General features: G+C 39.9%; 1 protein-coding gene across 1 annotated transcript in view; it reads right to left on the bottom strand.

Annotated features, from left to right (window-relative positions):
- The window catches only part of GAP43 (growth associated protein 43), a 125,010-nt gene extending 109,992 nt beyond the window's left edge, over nucleotides 1-15,018 (bottom strand). The window contains exon 1 of the mRNA XM_027061988.2: nucleotides 14,983-15,018. Within this exon, the coding sequence (XP_026917789.1) occupies nucleotides 14,983-15,003 (21 nt within the window). The 5' untranslated portion in view covers nucleotides 15,004-15,018. The remainder of the gene's footprint in view (nucleotides 1-14,982) is intronic.
- Nucleotides 15,019-16,034: the final 1,016 nt, after the last annotated feature.

Here is a 16,034-nt window from a genome sequence, read left to right as displayed (position 1 = left end):
AAATTGTGAACTTATTCCATGGTGTGCTGGTAAATATTTAACAACTTGCTCTCAAAGGGCTAAGGGTGAGGGAGACATGATTTGTAGCCTTTGCCACTTTCCATGGTGTAAATACTCCTACCATGTCCTATTACAAGCTACAAATGTGGCATCACTCAATGCAGAGCTGGGAAGAGATGAACAGCAAAACAGCATTATATAGTATTTCCACCCAAGAGATACAATAGAAATAAATAATCTGAAGAGTATAGATAATAGTAAAAAAAAAAAAAAAGGAAGAGATATGTTTTCAGTATTCGTTACCTTTGTTTTTAATATAATTTATTTAAGTTTATACAGTTTAATTTTTAGTAATGGCTGTGTTTAAAAACTGATTTGCAAAATTCCTGAAAATACAATAATTAGTTTGCAAAAGTTCATCCAGCCATATATCATACCACTTATTTACTCCAACTAAAGTTTTGTGACATTTATTTATGTGTGACCCTGCTAAACTAAGTTCCTTCTACACCTTCCTCAAATTGTCTAGTTCCATTGTTGACTTTTCTTTTTTCATCTGTGTAAAATATTGTATACGTATTCTTACTTATTTGTGCCTTGTTAGATTCAACCAATTATTTTACCCTGTCAATAACTCTTTAGATCCTAATTCTGTTATCCCGTATGTCTGTCATCTTTATCCCTCTGGCTTCATGTCATCCACATATTTGATGAGCAAGTCTTATGTATTTTATCCAAGGTGCTGAATTAAAAAAAAAAAAATGCTTGCCAGGACAGGGCCAAGGACAGAATCCTTGGCCATGCAAATAGAATTCTCTCTCCACACAGGCATCAAACCATTAATCAACATTGATTCAATGAGATATTTGTCTACTTAATAATAGCCTTTGCATCCAGTCCAAATCTCTCCACCTTGTTTGTAAGACTCACGAGGTTATTTACAAAGTGCATGGCTGAAGTCCAGAAACCCTCACTTTCTTCTGTCTCATGTCAGAGAAAAAGTTTACCCTCCCCCAATGCAAACTGATCACTTTCTCCACGATTCATCAATTATGCCTCCTCTCTTTTATCTTTTCAATCTGCCTCTTCTTCCACCTCCATCCCACCAGCATATAAACATAGCATATACACAGTGCCGGAAAAACCTTTGTTTATCTACTCTGCTTTTGTTTCCCATTTGAAATATTACACATTCCAGTTTGCTCACTTTTCTTGGGCTTACTCTTCCATCCCCCGCCTCTATTCTCAGCATGACCAATACCAGGATCTTGTACCACTTAGGAAGTGAATGCATTCGGGTGAGACTTCACTCGTTTGCTGCTTTGCCATCTTCAGACTTAATCTGAACCTGGCAAAGTGGAGGTGGAAGTTTCCCCCTTATATCTGGAACAGTGTCTTCTCATAATTCCTCAAGATCTTGGCTCTCCTAGTCCCTCTCTTATAGCATCATGCTCTTCCTCTCAACTGAATCTCTAAGCCTCATCTTTTAAAAGACTCTAGCTTCTCCCATGTCTTCACAGATAAAATATTCTCCTTCAAACCTGGCCCTGCATCATATTCTGCCCATCATCTTTACTTCTTCACCTCCTTCTCAATTGTCAGTTATTGGTCATTTGCCTTTGTAGTCACCAGTGCATTGGCTCCAGTTAGGTCCCCAAGAACCTCATACTTGCCATCACTCGCTCTGTCTCTCTTACACACACACACACACACACACACACACACACACCTTTTCATTCCTTACCTTACAAGGCTTCTCTGCAGCTTCAAAACTAACCACTCCTTGTGTTTGTTTGCTTTATTCTTTAATTCCCTTTTATCTTTGTTTCAATGACACTCATTCTCCTAATTTTCCTCCTCCAGCTCTGGATGCCTCCTCTTTCTTCTTGTCAGATTTCTCTTCCTCAATCACCACTTGCCTGGGCCTTCTCAGCACTGCCCACAGCTTCCTCCACCACCACCACCTCTTTCTGTGTGACTCCCAATTCTGTATTTTCAGCCCAGACCTTGTTGGAATTCTGCTTCAAATACAGATCTCCATATGCATGATTCACTCTCCCAAAATGAACATCTTATCTTCCTCCCGCGTCCTCTCACCAAAATATGCACCTCCTCCTGGAATCTCTATTCTGGTTTATAGGACTGCCACTCACTCACTTGCCCAGGCCAACAATGCGCTCTCTTCTTCGTCACCTACAGTCAGCCAGTAGATCAGGAAACCCTTTACGTATCAATTCTTTAAGTTCTCATTTCTTGTCTGATGTTTTGTGATAGGTTTTGAATTACTTCCCTGCCTGAAATCTCTCACTTCCTTAATCTATCCTGTACCCACGGCCAGTCATCATTCTAAAACAACCATACCAGATCATGGACCTCCTGTTTGTAATATCCTTCTTTAACTACCAGTTAACTGCAGGAAAAAGTCCAAATGCCTCACCCCCAGGCAGTCTGCCTATCTACCTCTCCAATGACATCCCTGAACACCAAATTCATTGCATTCTCCAAAGAGGTCTATGCCTTAATTATCTCTGTCTTTTCACACACTGACTTTGACTCACAGAATAACTGCGCCCGTGTTTAGTGATGAAATTCTCATTCTTCCAAATAACAGCTAAAATAATCTTTCTTCCACGAATCATGACCACATTCCTCATGCCACTATTTCGCGTGTTAGTATTCTCTCCTGTACCCTCTCTTGTCAGGCACTTGCCACACATTATTGATAGTATCTACTTACTTGGCTATGTCCATTGTTACATGGAAGTTATGAAACTAACACAATTCTTAAAGGAAGAAATTGAATTATATTTATCTTTGCATCTCCAGTTCTTAGCACACGGCCCAGCACATCTTAGGTAACTCAATATATTTTCACTGAATGAGTAACTTTCCCTTACTTTCTATTTTATACCCAAATCAAAGAAAGATGTATGGAAACTAGCATGATTTATTCTTGGTGATCTTTGGGACCAGTGCTTTTTCATTTTTCTTCTCAAACCAGAATTTCAATATTCAACTCTAGATAAATGTGCCAATATTAAATCCCTTAGCTTTTGGGATCATTTTTTCCTCCTCATTTTAATTTTTGAAAACAAATAAAAATTTTCCAAGTTCAACACTCCTGCTCCAGAAACAGTAGAGATACAACTCTGCCATTTTACATAAAGGTCCTCACTGTTGGGTAAAATCTTATGTGTGCTGATACAAAACTAGAGACAAAATAGGTGTATCTGGAATACCTTAGAGCTATAAGTAACTAACTAAACTCAATTACAGAGGGCTTAAAAATATCATTTCTGTGTTCTATACCAAGAAATATGATGGTAGGTAATTGCATTCACTTATCTCATGGATGGAATCATTAGGTTCTCAGGTTCTCTTTTCTATGCTCTTCTATCCTGAACTATTTTGTTTGTCTGTTTGTTTGTTTTCAATCCCATGTGTGTTGCCTCTGAGGTAAAACAGCTGGGGCAGCTCTGGGTTTTACCAATGCTTTTCAGACGGGAAAATGGAGGAAGCCACACCAATATTTATAACAAAGTCTACATTTTATAACAAAGTAACAGCTTTCCCAGAAACTTTCAGGCAGATTTGCCCTATGTTGTGTTGGACGGATCTGAGTTGAATGATCATACCTGGACCTCAGGGAGATTGGAAATGTAACTACCTATTTTACTTTCTTTTAGCTTCCACTATGGGAAAAAAAAAAAAAGTAAGGGAGAATGGGGTTGAAAACCAACTCTGCCTTGGGGGATAAGATCAGGTGTGACTGGTCGCTGTTCTGTTTCCCAGTCTGTATTGGCTTTTATCTTATATTACTCCATTGTTTTCTTAATTCAAAAATTGTACTGAACTTGTCTCTGGATAGTTTGAAGAATGCTTCTGCTGCCTTTCCCACCTACACAGCATCTGTTTTGAATAATTTTTCTCCCCTGACTTCTCCCTGATCATTGACATTTTTGAAGGCAAAAAAATCTCATTTTTCTACTCAACTTTCTAACCTCTTTAGGCCCATTTATATTATTTTGCCTTTACCAGTGCTGATAACTAACTCACAATTTAATATAATTTCTCAATCTTGCTAGCGTTCTTCTTAATTCCTTTTCTAAATCATGAATATAACACTAAACAGAACCAATTCAGAATGTACAATATTAAATTTTGAATTATCCTAATGAAAACATTTCTTATCAACTATATACATACTCATTTTAGAATTTTCTCACATCTCTAAACCAAGTCTGAAGCCTTTTCATAGAGTTAAAGAAAGTCGGAACTGGGGTGCTTGGATGGCTCAGTTGGTTAAGTGTCCAACTCTTGGTCTCAGCTCAGGTCTTGATCTCAGGGTCATGAGTTCAAGCCCCATGTTGGGCTCCATGCTTGGCATGGAGTCTACTTAAACAACAACAACAACAACAACAAAACACAACTGAAAGAAGCTTCTAGCCTTTTTCATTTTATCAGTTAGATAACTGAGACAGAGAAAGTCAAAATGACTAGTTAGCGTTTTGAGACAATGCTAAAAACCCTGGTTTCCTGGTCTCCAGTTTGATGCTTTCTCCACTAGGTTGAGATGTGAGTGGTTTTTGCATGAGAAACATTTGAGATACCAGAAACACTAGGCCAGTGGAACAGGAGCCAAGGAAATGGGCTATAGTATTGGTCCCAGAAAGGGGAAGGACAGAGCCCAACTGAAAATCATGGAGCAAGCTGAGGAATGGTTTAAGTGATCTTGGGCACAAAGTCCAATCTGGTAGGACAGGGCACAGCAGTGGGTGAGCCCTTGGGAGCTAGGCAGGTGGCAGTCATGATTCTGGGAGTTGTGTCCATATGTTGCAGAATCCCTGCCAGAAGGCTGTGTTTGGGCGAGGCTCCAGTTCCCGGAGTGGAGAGCTGACAGGTGCCAGGTGGGGTCCAGGCCCTAGCCAGATGTACTACAGTTCAGAGTGTGGCTCTGGTCACAGGGAGGGGATGACAGTCTCTGGATGACTGGTTGCAAACCAAGGAGGAGGAAGTTAGGCAGAAGTAAGATAACATGGCCAGGGCCAATTTCAGGGGTAGTACTATGACATGGGCCACTCAAGCATCCGTGGCTCACTCACCCAGAACTGAAGCACTTGGATCTGAGGGCCAGTAAAAGATGCTTGTAAGGCATGGAGAAAACCCAACAGCCACAGCTGAATTTTCAGACCTCAGGTCTAGGGTCAGAATTTAATTTAAAGTCTCACCAGGCTCAGTTAGCACTGGCTCAGGATCAGAGATAGGACCAAACCTGTAGGTTTGCAGCACTAGTAAACGCTGTCAGGAGACTAGAATGCCACACCCTGAAGTTGCTAGGATCCAATCTACACTTAATGTTTGACCTAAAATTATATTGGGGCGGGGGATGGAAGAAGGCATGTCAGGATCCACAAAACTCAATTTAATAATTCCATAGGAAAAGTTTATCTTGCAGCTTTTTAAAAAAACATCTCAGTAGTAGGTGGTGTTCATGAATTCATTATCTGCAGTGTGTTTACAGATTTGTATGTCTTAATATAGTTACGGTGTTGGTCTGTGTTAATTTTAGGTCTTCTTTAGCAGCACCTTCGTTCTCTGAGACTTTTAAAAAATAGAGACAGCACGGAAACAGCTATAAGGACAGTATATGTTTTATAAAAAATATATCCATAAGATGGAGAGAATGCATGGCGGTCAGGATTCCGCAATCAATACAACTGGGTCATTAAGGTGACCAAGACCACCAGACCATGAAACACTTGGTCCAATCATTTCATCCATCTTAATGACCAAAGCCAACCAACTGCACAATGATACAATCAATTGCTCAGTAACTATCCATTATGATGGCAGAAAACAAAACAAAACAAATTGGCAGTGTTTTGGTCAGTTTAGTAAAGCTACACAGACAAGATTGCCAAGCATATGCTGGCTCCTAGTTTTTATGCCTTTTGTGGTCCAGATGCATTTCCTTCATTCTGATTACTTCACAATACTCAACTCCCCCAAGTGTTTATCTCTAGCTTGCTCTTTGCCATTAGTTTCTGTCTACTTTACTTTCTTCAATTTGTCTTGTTTGTGACAGATTTTTAAAGCAATCGGTACTTCATTTTTAAAGTCATCATTCATTTTCTCTCCCTACCTATTTATTATGCCTCATTAGAAAATTTATTTTTGTGTGTGTTCCATGCTTTGCTGCTACATTTATACATGAGCTTTCCAATTTGCCTTACTTCTCTTTGATAGCATTAATTCAAATAGAACATATAAGTAGAAATATTATAGATACATATGTTTTTTAAACATTAGCCTGGATATATATTTGTTTACATAAATATCTGCCTATGTATTTTTAGATTAGCTATAATCCATATCCAAATACTTAAATCACGTATTCTAGATATATTATGTTCATATCTTGCAAATGGATTGATCTACTTTTTCCCTCTGGAATTATACTTAACTCTGTCCAGCTTTAATTCTCCTAGCTTTCTATAGTGGTCAGATTCTGCTAAGTTTTACCATTGCTTTCTCCTTAGCTTTTCTAGGCTGGTCTACACAATACTTCATCAAACAGAAGCTAAATATTTGGTAATCTAATAGCTGTTGTGTGTGTGTGTGCATTCGAGGGAGAAAAGCAGACTAACTTCTTTACTGATTTCTCTATTTTAATGAAATTATTAGAACTGGCTAAATGTTTTGGTCCATGCAGGCACAGAAAATAATTTTGCAAAACCTTTATTTCCTGAAAAAAATTTTGACTAAAGAAGAAAGGTTTATGGTAAAAATATAGCTTTATGTAAAAAGGTGAAAAGGATCGGAATCATCTCTATTTTCCAAGAATTTGCTTTGTACTCATCTGATAATTAGTCTGAGTGTCGAGCTCCCTGTGTTTTCAGGTGTGTATGTTGTGTGCACGCATGCGCAAGTGCATGCATATGGATGCATTTTGGGTGGGGGGAGGCAGTTACCATAGTTAAAAGATAGTGATGGGCGACTCACTGCAATGACTGGATTACAGATACAGTGCGTATGTGCCTCAGGCCCTGCAATAGGAACAGATGGTAGTTGAGGTCAGGTGAGGTCAGGTCTAACCAATTGGAGCAGGGGAACTGATTATAAGGATTAATGGTGGGCAGGTGAGGGTGTGATAGGGGTCAGGGTAGGCAGCTGCTATTTGGGGTACTTGAAGTCAGAGAAACAAATTTCCAGGCAAGGCAGTCAGGCGTATGGTTGGGCTCTGGAAATGGGACTAAGAAAGCACTTCAGACAGAAACCAACCATGGTCTGGGCAGCCTGCCTGAAGTAGCTTTAATAAATTCCACAGTCCCTGGAGGACTTCCGTTCTCAAAGTCTCAGACTTTTATTCTCATAGTTCCTTCTATCTAAGTAGAACTTCAATTAGCATAGCCAACTCAAATCTTTGTTCCATGTATAGATTTCTTCTTATCCATAGTCTATACGAATCATCTCTACAATCTAAAGAGCCATTTATCTCCATCTCAGACAGAAATACCCTTTTTTTCCATGTTGAACGGGACTATTCAGAGATGTCAAAGACCGGGACAGGTTTGACAAGCTGAAGAGGAGTAAAATTTTACTCTTTATAAATACATGATCCGTCTTTCAGGGAACCCATCTGTCTGAGTAGACTGACCCAGGTTAAGAGCCTTTACACTTTCCTCCATACAAAATGTTTTCCATTTGTCTTGGAAAACCCTGGACTTTAGAGAGCTTGTGGCAGAAATCTCAGGCAGGGCAGATGCACTAATATCAACTAGTACTCAAGGATTACCTGAGGAATTTAAAAATTGGCTATTATTGCTTGCTCTAACAGGTGTAAGAGTTAAAGATTTCATGAAGTTCATACTCATCTCACTAACTGCTTGGGAAAATGTGGAATTTGTGTACATGTCACTGTTAAGGTAAGCTAGAGGAAGAAAAAGAAATGGGGATGTCTTAATTGGAAATATATTTGGTCTTTGTCACCAGTTTTTGTCACAGAGCTCCAAAAACCGTTGGCATTTCCTGAGTGATAGGAGGGTTTTTTTAGGTAGTCATAAGAAGCTCACTTTGATCACCTTTGAGTTTATGCTAATGAGGTGGCTTTGGGTGGGGCCCTTATATAGCCTCAGGATGGGGTTGCTGGTCACCAGAATAACTAAACTGATTATAGAGTATTGGAATTCCCAGCTCCTCCCTCCATTTCCCAGATTTGGGGAAAGGAGGTGAGGCTAGAGATTGGATTATAAAAACTTTTTTTTTAAATTTTTTATTCTTGAAAGAGAGAGAGCGAGAGCACGTGAGCAGAGAGAGAGAAGGGGAACGAGGACCTGAAGCGGGCTCTACATTGATCGCAGAAAGCCCTATGCGATGCTATGCAGGGCTGGAACTCACAAAACTGTGAGATCATGACCTGGGACGAAGCTGGACGCTTAACTGATTGAGCCACCCAGGTGTGCTGGATTATAAAAACTCTTGAACAATACAGTTCAGAGAGCTTCTGGATTGGTGAACACATCCACTTGCACGGAGGGAAGCTCTTTGCCCTGCTTCCTAAACCTTGCTTTATGCATCTCTTCCATTTGGCTGTTCCGAGTCTTGTCCTTTGTAATAAATTGGTAAGCATATGTAAAGTGTTTTCCTGAGTTCTGTGAGCTATTCTAACAAATTATTGAAGTCAGAGAAGGAGGTGTGGGACTGATCCCTCTGGTCAGTCAGAGGTGCTAGTGGTCCAGGACTGGTGTGTGGGGGCAATCTTGTGGAACTGAGCCCTTAACCTGTGGAGTCTGGGACAGCTATCTCATGATAGTGAATGTCCTCATTGAGTTGAATTGTGACCAAGTTGGTGCCAGAAAATTGGAGAATTGATTGGTGTCAAGAAAAACCCTCCAAGAGAGGAAGATTAGTTTGAAGGTTATTGCAGAACTCAATCAGTCAATTCATAGTTAAAAACAAAAAACAGAAGAGTAGGCACAGGGGTTTTGTTTGAATGGTTTTGTACATCTTTCCATACTAAAACCTAGAAAATCTATCAACTTTATTAGTGGGTGAAAAGGAATGTGCAGTTTAAGGGAAATTTGTGATACATTAGTTTAAATAATCTAACAAAATCTTGCCAGTAATTAAGTTTAATTCCTACTTCTCGTTTCCAATGAGCCAAAATAGAAGAATACATTTACCAAATGATAAAAGTAGGGCTGCTTGATCAACACTAAATGATAGTTCCAGAGAAGAAGAGAACAGCTCTCATGTTGTAGCTGGACTCTTTACTCATTGATCTGCCAACTTTTTGAAGATGGGGTTGTAATTCCTAAGAAAAGGTAGGAACACGATCTGTATTAGTGATGATTTATTGGTGTTATAAGTAAAAGTAAACTGGAAAATAATGGCATAAACAGGGAAGCAATTCATTTTTCTCACATAACAAAAGATATAAGAGGTAGGTAGTTCAGGGACAATTTGGCCTTTCAGAGGTGCTCTTTAGGACCAAGGATCATTCTATCTTCCTGCTTTATCAACCTTGGCTTAGGGCTTCCATCTTTGTGGTTACAAGATGTTAATTATAATTACATAAATCACATCTATGTTCCAGGCAGAATGAGTGAAGTAACAAAAACAAAGGGAGAGATGAAGCAAAAAGCCAATAGTCGGTCCTTTTAAAAGGCTTCCCATAAAGTTCATACCAGGTGATTTCTGTTTATATCTCATTGGCGAGAACTGAGTCACATGATGGTATTGATTTGTGCCACCTCAGAATTCATACAGTAGTCCCTAGTTCAGTAGTCCCCAGTTCATTGTTTCTCTTTGGGTGGTCTCAGTTACCTGTGGTCAACCATGGTTGGGAAGCAGTACTTCTGACATACTGTCGGAAGGTCAATAGTCTAACCCTATGTCACAAGGCTTACATCATTCACCTCACTTCATCTGAGCATGTAGACATCTTATCATGTCACATCATCACAAGAAGAAGGGAAATACAGTACAATAAGATACTGAAAGAGAAAGAGAGAGCACATTCATATAGCTTTTATTACAGTACATTGTTTTTATTATTTTGTTTTGTTTTTAGAGAGAGAGAGAAAGTGTGTGAGTGGGGGAGAGGGGCAGAGGGAGAGAGACAGGGAAACTCAAGCAGGCTCCATGTTCAATGTGGAGCCCAATGCAGGGCTTGATCCCACAACTCTGGGATCATGACCTGAGAGGAAATCAAGAGTCAGATGCTCAAACAACTGAGCCACCCAGTCACCCCTACCGTATATTGTTTTAATTGTTGTATTTTATTATTATTAGTTGTTAATTTCTTACTGTGTCTAATTTATAAATTAAACTTTACCATAGGTATATATATAGGAAAAGCATAGTACAGATTTTCCTTGACTTATGATGAGGTAACATCCCAATAAATCCATTGTAAGTGGAAAATATCATAAGTTGACAATGCATGCAATACACCTAAGCTAGACAACATAGCTTAGTCTAGCCTACCTTCAATGTGCTCAGAACACTTCCATTAGCTTACAGTTGGGCAAATCATCTCACACAAACCTGTTTCCCCATAAAGAGCTGAATTTCTTGTGCAATGTTTTGAATACTGTACTGGAAGTGAAAAACAGAATGGTTGTATGAGTACAGAATGGTGAGCATATACTGGTTGTTCACCCTTGTGATTGCCTGGCTGACTGGGAGCTGCAGCTTGCTGCCACGGCCCAGTGTCACAACAGAGCATCATACCACATATTGCTAGTCTCGGAAAAGATCAAAATTCAAAATTTGAAGTACAGGTTCTGTTGAATGTGTATTGCTTTTGCATCGCAAAGGTGAAAAATTGCAAGTTCAACCATTTTTAGTGGGGGAACAGCTGTATATATGAGGTTCGGAACTATCACAGTTTCAGGTATCCACTGGGGGTCTTGGGACATACCCTTCTGGGATAAGCGGGGACTACTGTGCATTGAAAACCTAATGCCGGGGCGCCTGGGTGGCTCAGCCGGTTGAGCGTCCGGCTTCGGCTCAGGTCATGATCTCACGGTTTGTGAGTTCCAGCCCTGTGTCAAGCTCTGTGCTGACAGCTCAGAGCCTGGAGCTTGTTTCAGATTCTGTGTCTCCCTCTCTCTCTGCTCCTCCCCTGCTCATGCTCTCTCTCTCTCTCTCAAAAATAAATAAACATTAAAAAAATTTAAAAAAAAAGAAAAAAAAAAGAAAACCGAATGCCAATGCAATGGTATCAGGAGGGGATGTGATTAGGTCATGGGGCAAAGCCCTCATAAACAGAATTAGCATCCTTATAAAAGAAGCTGAGAAACTCCCCATGCTTTTGCCATGGGTTACAGCTACAAGACATTTTCTATGAACCAGAAAAAAAAAAACAGGCTGTCACCCAGACACTGAATCTGCTAGTGCCTTGATCTTGGGACTTGCCAGCCTCCAGAACTGTGAGAAGCAAATTCTTATTGTTTATAAGCCACCCAGTTTATGGGATTTGTTATAACTCCCTGAAGGGACTAAGACACATGATCATTCCTTGCTGAAGGTGGTCAGGAGTCATTCCTTAGCAGTTTAGCTGAGCATATTGTATGCTTAATAAAAGTCATAATTCTGAGTCACAGATTAAGGGAATGAATGCTGTGTTAACAACCAGCACTGATGCTTTCACTAGTTATAAATAATGACAGTCTACAAAACAAAAACATTAACTTCATAGCTATCAACCAAAAAACTCCAATTCCCTTTCCTCTTTTCTTCTCATTCTTCTTTTTTTAATCAAATCTCTTCCCTACGTCTTATCTCGCTCTCTAGGCATTTTGTCCTCTCTTTTCTCCTTACTTCTCTTCCTCTGTTCTCTTTTGTTGTAACACATATTCTTAGTACAAACTTACACTTTTCTTTAGTTCCATTAGATAAAATACCTGTTTCGTTAATATGCTGTTGCACAATAAATCACTGTTCAAAGTTAGTGGCATAAAGCAGGGGTCAACAAACTTTCTGTAAAGGCTATATAGTAAACATTTCAGCTTTATGGGCCATGTGGTCTCTGTCACTATAGTGCAAAGGCAGCCACAGGTGATATGTAAACATGTATGATTGTTTTTCAATAAAACTTTATTTACAAACAGGTGGTGGGCTAAATATAGCCCCTAAGGCTGTAGTTTGCCATCCCTTGACTTAAAACAACAATGATTTATCATTTTTCATGATTTTGTGAGTTGATTGACTCAGCAGGGCAGTTTTTCTATTCCATGTGGTATAACTGAAGTTACTATTTGGCTGTATTTAACTGATAGTTCAATGGAGATGAAACATTCAAAATGGCTTCTCATCCTCCAGGTCCTCTCTCCATATAGCTTCTCGTTATTCGGTCTGAGCTCTTTACAGAAGGGAATATGGCTTTCAAGGGGAATAGACAGAGAGATCAAACTTGAGATTGCAAGTGCTTATCAAGCCTCTGATTGCATCACTTTGCTAAAATCTCACCTGCCAACACAAGTCACATGGCCAATCCCAGAGACAAAATGGGACAGGGCTATATAGGGGTGTGAATAACAAGAAGTATGGATCACTGGGGTGCCCCAATATGAGAAAATACCACAGTCTGCCTTCTATCCCTCAATGATGCTCTCTCCTACATTCAAAATATACTCAGCTCCTTCCCAGACTCATACAATACTGTCCCACTTCAGCATCAGGTTGGTGTCCAGCATTTTGTCATATAAATTAGTTTCATGTGTAGATATGGTCCCTAGGGTATGGATCCTCTGGTTAAGAGAGCTATGAACTAAAACAAGTTATCTGCCCCACACATCCAACATTCAATGGTGAAAACAGGAAAGGATAACTTCAATAGATATTCCCTTTCCAAAAACGGCAGCAGGGGGAGGAGGCAGAAGGCCTATAGTTATTGCTCCATAGCAATTTTGTAATCCATTGGGGCTTATGTTCTTAGAGGAAGTGAATGTTTGTTTTGATCCCCAGAACTCATTCCTTAATCCAGAGCTCTCCTCCACTTTTTGATCTTTTGGAATCTCTCTTTTTTTTTTTTTTTTTTTTTTTTCAGAATGTGAGAGAGGAGAGAGAATGAGTGTGCAAGGGCGGGGAGAGGGGCAGAGGGAGAGAGAAAGAATCCCAAGCAACCTTCACACTCGGCACAGAGCCAAACGCAGGGCTTTATCCCATGACTATGGGATCATGACCAGAGCTGAAATCAAGAGCCAGACACTCAACTGACTGAGCCACTCAGGTGCCCCATCTTCTGGATTCTTGGTTTCACTTTCTGACATGGCCTTCCTTTCTATAAATAATGGCTATGCCTACAGCTGAGTAGTACTCTCAGATGGCTTCCTGCCAATAGTAAGTTGTTTGGCTCTTTTCATTTTGACCTATTCCTTTGAGTCCAAGCTGATACAACTCTTTAAAACATGTTGTGGACTTTTAGATATCAAGTTTAAAATCCATTCCGTTAGGCAAAAGCCCACACCCACAAATCCCATGTCATAGGTCTCTCCCTGATTTGAGCTCAGAATAAGTGTGTTGTGGTAAAATACCCTTAATATTCTCAGAAGTGATTTTGTTTAGGGGAGGGGACCTGCGAAGCATTGCCTTAAATCTGTCAGAGATCTAAACAAGTGATCCAGCTGCTGCAACCTTGATTCTCTATTTGCCTTCAGGCCTCCAGGATGACAGCATCTTGGAGTTGATCTTTTTCCCTGAGGAAAATTCTTACTTTAAGATGTTTTAAAGATGAAAACTTGAAACAGTGAAAATGAGAAACAGTTATAGGCCTAACCCAAAAAGTCTGAGTTGGAAATATTTCCTCTCTGTTCTGCTTAAAAACTGAATAGTACTTTCTTTAGCTTCTATTTCTCTTACTATATCTTACCGTAAATGGCTTAAAGCACCGATTGGCACGTTCAATATTCTGCCTACAGTTAGCTACATTCTTAATTTTCAACTTTTTTAAGTATCTAATTTTTCTAGCTTCTAAGTTACCACAGGTGACAATTCCTTCATTCCTTTACCAATATATAACATAGGTCCTTTTTTCTCCAGACTTTCACAGAAAGTTTAGTTCTCCTAGGCTCCACTCACAGTCTTCTCACTTTTGTATCTTCCCTGCAGTCCCAAATTCTGTATTAATCATATATATTTTTTTAATTTTCTGTATTTCATGATGCTTTGAAGGATCTTGGGGCCTTGCTGACCCAGGAGAGACTGTCCCCTCCCCAGGCTAGCTAATCCCTAGAGATAGCAAAAGACCACCTTGCTAGTGTAACTTGCATACGCAAAGTAACTAATCCAGAGCCCATACCACCAACTACCTTCTTTGCCAAACTGTCACACATTGCCCTGCCTTAATCACCCCAGGGCAAGGTATCACACACTCAAGGCAGTCTCTACGCTCCAGAGCCTGCTGAAATTATTCAAATGAACCAATCCTAAACCTGCTTACCCTGATTACCTACCTTGCCCATTCCTTCCCATGAAAACCACAATAAAGGCCATGCTATACCTTTACTTCTGTTTCTTGACAGAACTTGGTGCTTCCCCACGTGGCCCTGCATAGGGTAGCAAGCCTCTTCCTCTTGAGAATTGTAAGAGAACAAGCTGCCTTTTATGTCTTTATTTTTTTTATTTGAGAGAGAGAGAGAAAGAGAGAGCATGTACAAATGGGGGAGAGGGGCAGAGGAAGAGAGAGAGAATCTTAAGCAGGCTCCACACTCAGGGTGGAGCCCAACATGGGGCTCAAACCCACAAACCCTGAGATCATGACCTGAGCTGAAGTCGGATGTTTAACCGACTGAGCCATCTAGGTGCCCCTTAGTTTTTTGTTTGTTAATTTGTTTGTTTTTTATAATAGCACCCTACTTTTAGGTACCAATTTCTATGTCAATTATTTGTTGGTACATAATAGTCACTTCCAAACCCAGTGGCTTAACATGTCCATTATTTTTTATTTCTCACAGTTCTGTGAGTTGGCTGGCTCACCTGAGCATTTTCCTGCTCCATGTGGTAGAGATGAGGTCACTCAAGTGGTTGTATTCAGCTGGGAGCTCACCTAGGTGTGTAATGTCCAAGACTATCCTCCAGGGCCTGTCTCTACTTGTCTTCTCATCACTCAGTAGTCAAAACTGAACTTCTCTGTAACATGGCAGCTGGTTCCTGAAAGTGAACATTCCAAAAGACAATCCCCAGTGTGCAAATATTTATCAAGTCTCTGTTTGAGTCATGCTTGCTACTGTCTCAGTGGTCAAACCATCAGCTAGCTCATACTCTATGTGGGAGAGGACTAACCACGGGATGAATACTAAGAGGTATGGGTCCTCTGGGGCCATCAAGGTAATAGTATACCATACCAGTGTGATAATGCCATTCCAAGTTTCTTTTTGCTTTGGGGAATAGCCCGTGGAGTGTAGCAGAAAATGTATGCATGCTGTGATGTGGTGAAGACAAAAGGTCTGCAAGACATGGATGTAGACAAGACAATCTTGAAATATTTGATTTTTCACTACTCAGTTAGCCATGCTGGCATTCTAAAGACACAAATTTTCATTTTCCTAGAACACATCCTAATCTAGGATTAAATGGCATTACACTGCAAGTAAGCTTGTATTTCATTGATATCCCCATCACTAGTAAAGAGGCATACTCTGGCTAACTATTTGGGACTATGAGATTTTCCAATAAAATTTTGTTTTCTTTGCTGTCATTGTTCCTGTTCCTTTTTCCTACAAAGATTCCTTTGGTTACATTGACATTCTGAGAAGAGACAGTTTTCAGCAATTATCCACATGGAAACATGTGCTACTTACGGCAGTCTGCTCTTGCTTATTTCCTATCTTGCTAATTTTGTGAAATTGGTTATTTGTGAATAGTTACTTGATTACAGAAATAACTTACTTAAGCTTAGAATTGTTGTAGACACTTAGAGGATTAAGGTCATCTACATGAAATCTGAGTCATTGAGATAAAAAGGGGATATCCAGGCTACCATCTGACTACCAAATATTTATATGTCTGGGAATATCTCTGGGCTTTTG

This window comes from Acinonyx jubatus, chromosome C2 (assembly GCF_027475565.1).
Source record: "Acinonyx jubatus isolate Ajub_Pintada_27869175 chromosome C2, VMU_Ajub_asm_v1.0, whole genome shotgun sequence".
In the NCBI taxonomy this organism is placed as follows: domain Eukaryota; kingdom Metazoa; phylum Chordata; class Mammalia; order Carnivora; family Felidae; genus Acinonyx; species Acinonyx jubatus.
The sequence above is the reverse complement of the archived record's forward strand: the minus strand, read 5'-3'. Positions and strand labels throughout refer to the sequence as shown.